The sequence below is a fragment of the Cibotium barometz genome, chromosome 61 (assembly GCF_041138505.1).
Source record: "Cibotium barometz isolate CiBa-2024 chromosome 61, ASM4113850v1, whole genome shotgun sequence".
NCBI lineage: Eukaryota > Viridiplantae > Streptophyta > Polypodiopsida > Cyatheales > Cibotiaceae > Cibotium > Cibotium barometz.
Window position 1 is genome coordinate 36,344,660 of NC_141106.1, and position 9,096 is coordinate 36,353,755.

General features: G+C 43.0%; 1 protein-coding gene across 2 annotated transcripts; it reads left to right on the forward strand.

The window, feature by feature from the left end:
- Positions 1-4,024: 4,024 nt before the first annotated feature.
- LOC147604848 (putative serine/threonine-protein kinase PBL8) lies at positions 4,025-7,498 on the forward strand. Of its 2 annotated transcripts, none has more exons than XM_086794567.1 (6): positions 4,025-4,433; positions 5,325-5,656; positions 5,943-6,084; positions 6,187-6,323; positions 6,418-6,541; positions 6,643-7,498. In XM_086794567.1, the coding sequence occupies exons 1-6, from the start codon at positions 4,292-4,294 to the stop codon at positions 7,140-7,142; spliced, it is 1,377 nt and encodes a 458-aa protein (XP_086650693.1). In that variant the 5' UTR covers positions 4,025-4,291; the 3' UTR covers positions 7,143-7,498. The 2 variants fall into 2 exon arrangements, with proteins under 2 accessions (XP_086650693.1, XP_086650694.1); XM_086794568.1 differs by having other exon boundaries at positions 4,027-4,433; positions 5,943-6,078.
- Positions 7,499-9,096: the final 1,598 nt, after the last annotated feature.

A 9,096-nucleotide genomic window follows, 5' to 3' on the forward strand; every position in this document is an offset into this window, starting at 1 on the left:
CTGTAAGAAATCTGGTAAAATTTGGGGTATTTTCATAAGCACCTCTCGATACTTGTTTGCATACTCCTGAACTATAAGATCCTTTTGAGAGATTAAAAACCAAGTATCATGTGCTATACTTTGCTCATCTGGTGGCACAAAATTATGAATAAACATATCCTTAAATTCCTCCCAAGTATTCAGGATTGCCTTGTCCTTCTGAATTTTCCTCCACCAATGATGAGCCACATCCTATAAATTATATGGAGCATGCTGGATTCTAATGTGCTCATCTATGATATCACATAAAGTAAAGCATTTCTCCTACTTAGAAAGCCACTGATCTACTACATTAGCCATGTGAGAAGGTAAAGTGCCAATGTACTTTGGTGGTTTCAAATCCGTTAATGTAAGTTTTGGCTTTAATCCCATTTTCAGAGTACCTTCACGAGTACCCAAGGGATGAGTATCCGAAGTCGACAGCTAGTTCAGGTACTATAGGTGTTATCATAGTGCGGATATCAATAAACTCATTTGTTCCCACAAATCATGCATTTGTTGGTGAAGAGGGACAAACTCCGGTGATTATGGGACAGAGTGGTCAGAAGCACAAAACGACAAAAATAAAAGGAGAAGGGATAAGTGAGTCCCCTGGTCATATGCATGTCGAGGCCTTAAAGAGCTACAGCTTCGAAGATAGGGCCAATTGATGGGAGAAAAAATCCAACAGAAAGAGAAATTCTATTGCCGAGATACTCTGCATGTTAACCTCCTCCAAGAACCTTAGGGCTTTGATTATATAGAGAAAAAGAAACGTGAGCTTTTTTTTTTTTTTTTTTTTTTTGTGCTACGCTATGGTTGCTGTGGACTGGCAATGGTAACGGTTCTGTGGTGTGCTGTAGGGTTGCGCAAGAGAGAGAGAGAGGTCACATAGAGAGGCTTGTAATTTAGCCACACCTTGATGTGGTGGCAACAGAGCCAGTAGCAAAACGTCAACGAGGTAGCGTTGAGATGGCTAAATGACAGTGGCGTGGCGCGTTATGAGTTGCAGAGGCTTGGTAAACACCACACCAAAAGGGTTTAGGCTTAGCCACCATAGCTCGTCAACGACAACAAAACCAGCGACGACGACGATAGCAGCAAACAAACGGATAGAAGTTGATTTTGAAGGAATTCTGGTAGATGGACAAACATAGGTCTCTGTATCAAGAAGGCCTCAAGAATAGCAAAAAGAAGCCTAGCTTGGCATACTATGTTTAACCACCCAACCATTGTATATACCAGTGACCTCGGGTATCCAGCGTGTACTTTCTCACAGCCACACACCATACTCACGTGCTCCTTGTGTCCCTGCTGGTACAGTTATACTACACATCATTGGGTATGTGGCCTGCAACCTTCAACCACGAACGTTACCCGTTCACACATATTATCCAAAGAGAGGATGTGCAATTGTATGCCGCCATTGGTTTTCCCACAAAACGTCCGTGTGTCCCACCATCATGTCCCAGCCATACTAATTTACAAGCACAAAGCTCGTCAATCTCACCAACATACAGGTTGTCCATCCAAACACATTACACATTAGCAACACATGCTAAAATTACACAATAATACATTAGCATTAAATCTAACACTTAGCTCCAACCATCCCTAAAATTTATATGTCCTACACATGGAATATTTGAAATCACCCAAGTGCCATGTTACGAACATAGTGGTAATTAGGCATACCCCAATTGACCATAAAGGTACCCATGAACAAACCGTAATAGAAAGTGAGAGAGGGAGGGTGGGAGGGAGGGAGGGAAGAAGAGGAGAAAGAGAGAAGGAGAGAGAGAGGGAGAGGGAAAGGGAAAGGGGAGAGAGAGGGAAGAGGGTAGGATAGGGAGAGAGAGAGAGAGAGAGAGAGAGAGAGATGGCTCGAGTGATGGTTTTATGGGTGACGAAGGTGGCAGTTCTATTGCACGCTACTTATTCCTTATTGCAAATGAGAGAGAGAAAAGGGAGGAGATAAGCAAGGATGGAGGGGAGAAAGTGGGCTAGGCTAAGAGGTGGTGGTGGAGGTAGTAGGAGGAGATGGGAGGAGGTAGCGGTGGAGGGACTCGAAGGATAATGTTGACATTTTTAAGAGAGAAGGTTTGCCAACAAAGGCTCTATCCCAAGCTCCCTTCACCAAGCTCCCCTTAAAAACACACTTCCTTGGGCTAAATGTTGGCCCTTTGATGTAGCATTTGGTGGGTATTTATACTTCTATAGGTTGGTTAAACCTGCAATGTTCTTCTCTGTATCTTGCGTTAATGGCTAAGGGGGTTGAGAGAAAGATTACACAACTTAATGATAGTCCATGTTATTAGAACCACCCAAGTACATGCTTTTGTACATGTTATTAGAACCACCCAAGTACATGCTTTTGTAGGCATTAAGCCTTATCTTTTAACCAAAACTAAATAAAGGTTGTTCACACCCAAAGATGATGTTTACCCCATCTAACTTCAAAATACCTAGCAAACACATAGTAAATACTTTTTGTAATCTTTTTGAGTCCAAGAGTTGTAAGCCAACAATTTATAAGGTTATGAGTCAATGTGGAAGTCTTTCTATGTTTTGGGTAGCCAAAGTGTGAACACTTGGCCTTATATGTATTGGAAACTCTTATGCATGATCCAAAACTTTCTTAGCTCAACTCTTATGTTTATGTGTGTGTGAGAGAGAGGAGAGAGCTCGTGTGTGAGTGGAATGTGTAATGTGCCTCTCATTGCTTGCTTCCATGTGTGTGATAGAGGAAGGAGCGAGAAATGACCTACCTATGGAGTGAAGCAGCTTGGTGTGTGACACATGGAGGAGCAAACTAGAGGAGGAGCGACCAAATGGAAGTGGTAGCTTGAAGCCAAGCTCAATTCATCAAGTTCCCCATAACACATCATGCTCATTACTAGAGGAGGAGCGACCAAATGGAAGTGGTAGCTTGAAGCCAAGCTTAATTCATCAAGTTCCCCATAACACATCATGCTCATTGCTTTCCTAGGCTCGACAAAGTACAAATGATCAATTTTAAAAGTGAAATCATTCAACTGAATTAGTATCGCTTGCTTGATTTTTGGTAATGTCGCATGGAACCAACAAAGAGTACATGTATACTTACTTGTTTTACCCTCCCAGAATCACAACAAAGATGGGTTACATTGTTATACAATAACCACTCCTTGTACAAAATAAAATTTTACCAAGACACCATGAATAACACCCCTCCTTCCTTTCTTGCCTGCTGAGAAGCTACATACAAGATTCTCTACTTGCTTTGGATATTTTTCAAAAAGTATGAGTTGCTATATGTGATTTTGAAAAGGAAACAAGGCCAAATTGTTGCTCAAGCAAGGCAAGAACATGATGGTCGAAACAAGCTTCGATGTGGCAAGATTATACGTTTCTTGGATACCTTTTTCTACCCCCATCAGAACCCGTAATCCAAAAGCTTTTTAAGTGCTTTTCAAAGATCGAGACCCTCCCAACCCCATGGGTCCCACTTTTTGACGTGTCTTTTTTTTTTTGCAAAACACCTCATTTTGGTCTACCTGTGTTTTGTTTTTGTCCTGACTCCCACTTTTGTGAATTGATAAGTCGTAGAGTGCTATTGTTCAGGCCACAAGCCCAAAACCAAACTAGGCTTCAAAGAAGGCAAGCGATCTATAAATTGGCTATCTTTGAAGAAAACAAATTCATTGGACGTTGGTTGTTCAGAAAGCAAGAGATAAGCGTAATGTGACATACTGTGGCTTGTTCCCTCTAGTGTACATTTTAAAGCCCAGTTTTATCGCTTGGTTTTCCATGATATATACAGAAGACCCCGAACAGGGGCAAGGAAACATGCCCACGAACGGTTGGCTTTGCAAGGTGTGTTCGATGGGCGAGGCTCACGTGAAACTGCCCTAATTTGTATGGAAGGGCTCAAAGTGAATGTGAAACCAACCTAAATCAAGCTTGAAAGTACAATCCCCAAAAGTGATTAGACAAATTCAGAATATATAGGCTATGGAGGGTACAAGTTCGTGTGGAGCAACTGTAAGGTGTGTAGGGGCACAAGGCAAACAATGTGGGCAACTACAGCACCTTAAAACGAGACAATTCTGGTACCTCCGAGCTATAAGTTACTTCCAAAAGCTCTAGCTCCTCTTAAAGCATAGCATTATCTGAAGCTAGAGAAAGTGCGCCAATCTCTCTCTTCCTTACCGCGAGGGGGGCTTGTGCAGGAGTGATTTGGTCAGTGGTGATTCATGGAGGAAAGTTAGGGTTTTCGCTTCTCTCTGAGAGGATGATGGGGTACAGTAAGGACCAGCGGCTGGAAGTAGAGGAGGATAAGATGTGCTCCTGCTGGGAGGGCTCACTGGTGAGCTTCTGGTCCCGCTCCTGCAGAGAGGAGACCGTTGTAGATGCCAGCAAAGGAGCAAAACCAGGTACTTGTTTTTCATGCGGAATTTGAAAAAAGCAGGTGCCTTTTTTGCTTTTTTGCTTTTTGCTTTTTGCTTTGGGGCCTTCTTGAAATGCCAAGATTTTGCCATGGAATTTGCTGCTCTCTTTCAAGTGTCAGTAATAGAAGAAGGTGGTTTTGTCTTCTTCAAATGCCAAATTCTGACATGAGCATGCTGCTTTGGTGTGGGACTAAGAGATAATTGTGTTTCTTTGCTCTCTTTCAAGTGTCGGTAATAGAAGACGGTGATTTTCTCTTCTTCAAATGTCAGGGTTTCCCTGCATTTTCACATGGACATGCTGCTTCGGTGGACTAAGGGAAAAGTGTGTTTTTTGGGTCTTCTTGAAATGCCAAGGCTCACCTGCATTCTGACATGGGCATGATGCTTTGCTGTCGGAATAAGGGGAAAATGTGTTTTATTTGCTCTTGGGCCTTCTTCAAATGATTTTGACATGGAAACGCGCCTTTCTACCAAGTGGAAATTAAAACGGAGGTTTTTTTTTCATTTTTTGTTCTTCTTCAACTGCTAAGATTTCCCTTATTGGCACACTGCATTTACCATGTGCATGCCGCCCCCGCCCGCTATCTCTTGATGTAGTGACGTGTATTCAATGTCTTATAACATGAAAGATGGTTTTTTCTATTTTAAAGCCCTTGTGCAAAATGCCAAGGGTTGTCTTCAGTTTGGAGTTCCATAACACAGGCATGCTGTTCTTGATGTCTGTTGAGTCTTTGTAGTGATTGATGATGGGTCCTCATTCTGAGGATTGCCTGCACTTTCAAGCTAGGAAACAGGGGCATGCTGTTTTTGGCATTACTCTGCAATGTGCATTGTGACTGACAATGGGTTCCTCTCGATATTTATCTCGACTTGCAGTCAGGCCACAGTCTCGGCCACAATCTCCTGCTTCTTATAGCAAAAGGAATCCCTCTGCCCAACGCATGTCTTCAGATGTCAGCAAAGGGGGGAGTGTGCCTTTAACGCCTGAATTAAAGAATGAACTCCGACAGAACTCCAATGTGCGTGTGTTTACCTACAATGAACTGAAGGCTGCCACAAGGAATTTCCGGCCCGACAGTGCCTTGGGACAAGGTGGCTTTGGTGTCGTGTACAAAGGCTGGATTGATGAGATGGGAGGAACAGGGGTCAAAGTTGTTGCAGTGAAGGTGCTCAATCAGGAGGGTCTACAAGGTCATAGAGAATGGCTGGTATATTATTTTCTGTACCCAGCTTGAGCCTGTGCCCATTTTGCATGATTCTTTGCTAGTGCATCCACCTAGGTGTGTGTACATAATGGAGAACATCCTTGTATCATAGTGATGCACATAAGCATAGGCTATAGATGCAGCAAGGATGACTTTTCAGCTGGTCACTGCGATGCATGAGAGAGCTAGTTGAGAACTTGTGATGGGCAACCACAGTTTAATGAAATGTTGACCCTTTTTCTCACATTTCGTGGTCTGTGGTATTTATTTAGTAATCTGTTTGCTGCAGACAGAGGTGAACTATTTGGGTCAATTGCATCATGCACATTTGGTGAAGTTAATGGGCTACTCATGTGAGGATGAGCATCGGCTTTTGGTATATGAGTATATGTCACGTGGAAGCCTCGAAAACCATCTATTTCGAAGTAAAGGCAATTGATTCCTGCTTTCTTTTCCATATGTCTAGCTGTAAATGTGTGTTATTTTTGATTTTATAGATACACTACTGAGTCCTCTCACTGTTGACCATTCAGAAACAGCACTTCCTCTATCATGGTCCACACGTATGAGCATTGCGCTTGGTGCTGCCAAGGGTTTAGCCTTTCTTCATGGGTCAGAGAGACCTGTAATATACAGAGATTTCAAGACATCGAATATCCTGCTGGATTCGGTCAGTTCTTCTTGAAGATTAGCCTGCACTGCTTTCTGGCTTTGACCTGCATGCTGACCTCCGTGGACTCACATGCAACAACCTATTGCTTCAGGAATATACAGCTAAGCTCTCTGATTTTGGATTAGCCAAAGATGGACCGGAGGGTGACCAGACCCATGTGTCAACCCGCATTATGGGGACCTACGGGTATGCTGCACCAGAGTATGTCATGACGGGTGAGTTTTGAAACCCTCGTCAGAAGAATATGTCATATCTGGGATGGAATACTTTGCAGCTAACAAGTAAGATGGTCGGATGTTGTTGAGTATGCAAACAGGGCATTTGACTGCAAGGAGTGATGTGTATAGTTTTGGGGTAGTTCTCCTAGAGCTCTTGACTGGTCGCCGGTCGATGGACAAAAAAAGGCCTGCTGGAGAGCATAATCTAGTCGAGTGGTCCCGTCCATACCTGCGTGACAAGCGGAGGTTGCTGCAAATTGTCGATCCTAGACTGGATGGGCAGTACTCAGTAAGGGGGCTTCAAAAAGCTGCCAGTTTAGCTTACCATTGTCTCAGTCAAAATCCCAAAGCAAGGCCTCTAATGAGTGACGTCGTTGAGACCCTTGAACCCCTCCAGAACATGAGGGATATGGCCAGTGCATCTTATACATATGTAGCTGGAAGTGGGACAGTGGAAGTTGCAAGTCAGCAACATGTAAGGCCGAATGGAATTAGTGCTCGACAGCAGCTGGCAACGACCCCATCTAGTGGGAATGGGCAGATGCATACCATTAATGTTGTTGCTGAGGTACCGAAGGATTCAAAGACAGTAGAATGAAGCAGCTGGGCTGATAACACCTTGGCGGAGAATGAGATGTCTTTTGTGTCTGCTGCCCAGCAACTGCAGGACTATCTTGAAGATTGTTTTCGTGATCCTATCCACCTGCTCGTTGAAAACAAAGAACAGGGGTACGCACGGAGAAGGGTGTTGGCTTCTCCTTTTTTGTTGCTCCTTGGAATTATCTGTGTAGATATCCCATTTGCAAATTATGTTATGCTTCCTTGGGGCAGCAAAACTAGTCTTTATTCTTATATGCCTCTTACCATAAAGATGTTAGGCAAAAATAAGCTACTTCTTCTTTTCTGGCCGTGATTGCTCAAAATGTGGCTTTGTTAATAATTTTTTTTGCTCAAGCAGACCAGAGTAACTACCAGAGCTCATCTTTTTTTGCAAGTATTATAGAGATAGAGGTGCGCATCTGTCTTGATTTCATATTAAAGGTCCAAAGGCCACTGTTGAGCCACATTACCATGATCAGTATTTGGATGCTCAATCTCATACATGTTTGCTGCTACGCCCACTATATCACCTGTGTCCTCAACGCCATACCATTTGATGCTTGGATGTTTTTCCCAAGGTGTACGTGTAATATGGGTTACGAGTCTTGCGCCTTTTTTGCTTTGCATGGGTTTGGTAAGCTTCCGCCGCGGGTAATCATTTCTAACAGTGTATCCAAGTGAGAAGCTTGGACAAGAATAACTTCTAAGCATGGAAGTGCCGTGTTTTGTGCCTTGTCTTAGCATGTTACCATGCACAGGTGTGTGTCTGTGCTCAAGTGTGGTAATTAAAGGTTGGATGAGCGTGAAGGTGATCTTACAAGTCTTGTAATAACAGTCCATGATGTAGATCTACAAACAGGAGGTTCACCTTTTTCAGCAGTCTTCAGAAAGGGTTGCTGCCAGATCTGCTGGTTTTTTGCCATTTGAGGGTTGCTGCCAGATCTGCTGTCTTTTTGCCATTTGCATTTATTGCCCTTGTAGACACAGATGGCAGACTCTAAGGTAGCCTGAAGCCTACAGCCATCTAGATTGCAGTGGGCGTATGAACAACCACTGGCAGCAGGCTGTGGAGCGTTTCCCACTTCAAAAACTGGACGCTAAATTTGAAATCCTATTCCTTCCAGTCCCTTTTCCTATTACTTTCAGTCCTTTGTCTTTAGTATGCAGGAATTGGTTCCCCTCCCTGTGAACAGGCCCAGTGGTGTTGCATAGCCTGAGTGGGGTCTAAAGAACAGGCTGAAATAGCCCCTACATTGGAAAGACAGGTGACTCCCACCATAGCTGTCAGACTCGGCCACTGGCACCCTTGTCCAGTCCGCACTCCAATGAATAAATTAGCTAGTGTTGAGGGAAGTAAAGTTGTCCTACTATGAAACCCCAAAACTCCCTTTTACAGCTTTGTTGAATTCTATTTCTAACCTCAAAAATTGCTCACACAACTACAAAAACCTATGTTTCACACAGAATCCCCAAAAAAAATGACACACAATAGTAGAAAATGATCCCAGCAAAAAAGAGAGTAGAAAATGAAGTTTTAGACATGGCTCTAAGCATTCTAAGAAAACACATGACTATTCTAAAAAATAATAGTAAAGGCTCTAGTCATTCTAAAATAGGGCGTGGCACGACCTATGGTAGATCAGTTTCGGTTGTAGGAGTTGATTCTGTAAGTCTATCCTCTTTTTCAATCTTGCAATTGCTCTTGCAAGTAGGTGAGCTTTTTATTTTGTTGTTTGAGCCTCACATAGTCATGTATTGGTATCCTAAACTATGCATACTCTTTTACTATCAATGGAGCTTCAATGAATCATTATTGTTTATCGTGGAGTCAAGCAGGTTGTAGTAAGAACTAGAAAGGAGTTGGGGCACTCACTAAGCTAGCTAATAAGCACGAGGTCAACATCGATGAAATGAGATTGACCTTGCAACAAAAATTTTACAAATTTGAGGAG

Coding starts and splice junctions, on each gene's coding strand:
- LOC147604848 (XM_086794567.1), top strand. CDS start 4,292: ATGATGGGGTACAGTAAGGACCAGCGGCTGGAAGTAGAGGAGGATAAG. Junction 6,324..6,417: donor CGAATATCCTGCTGGATTCG/GTCAGTTCTTCT, acceptor CTATTGCTTCAG/GAATATACAGCTAAGCTCTC. Junction 6,542..6,642: donor ACCAGAGTATGTCATGACGG/GTGAGTTTTGAA, acceptor GTATGCAAACAG/GGCATTTGACTGCAAGGAGT.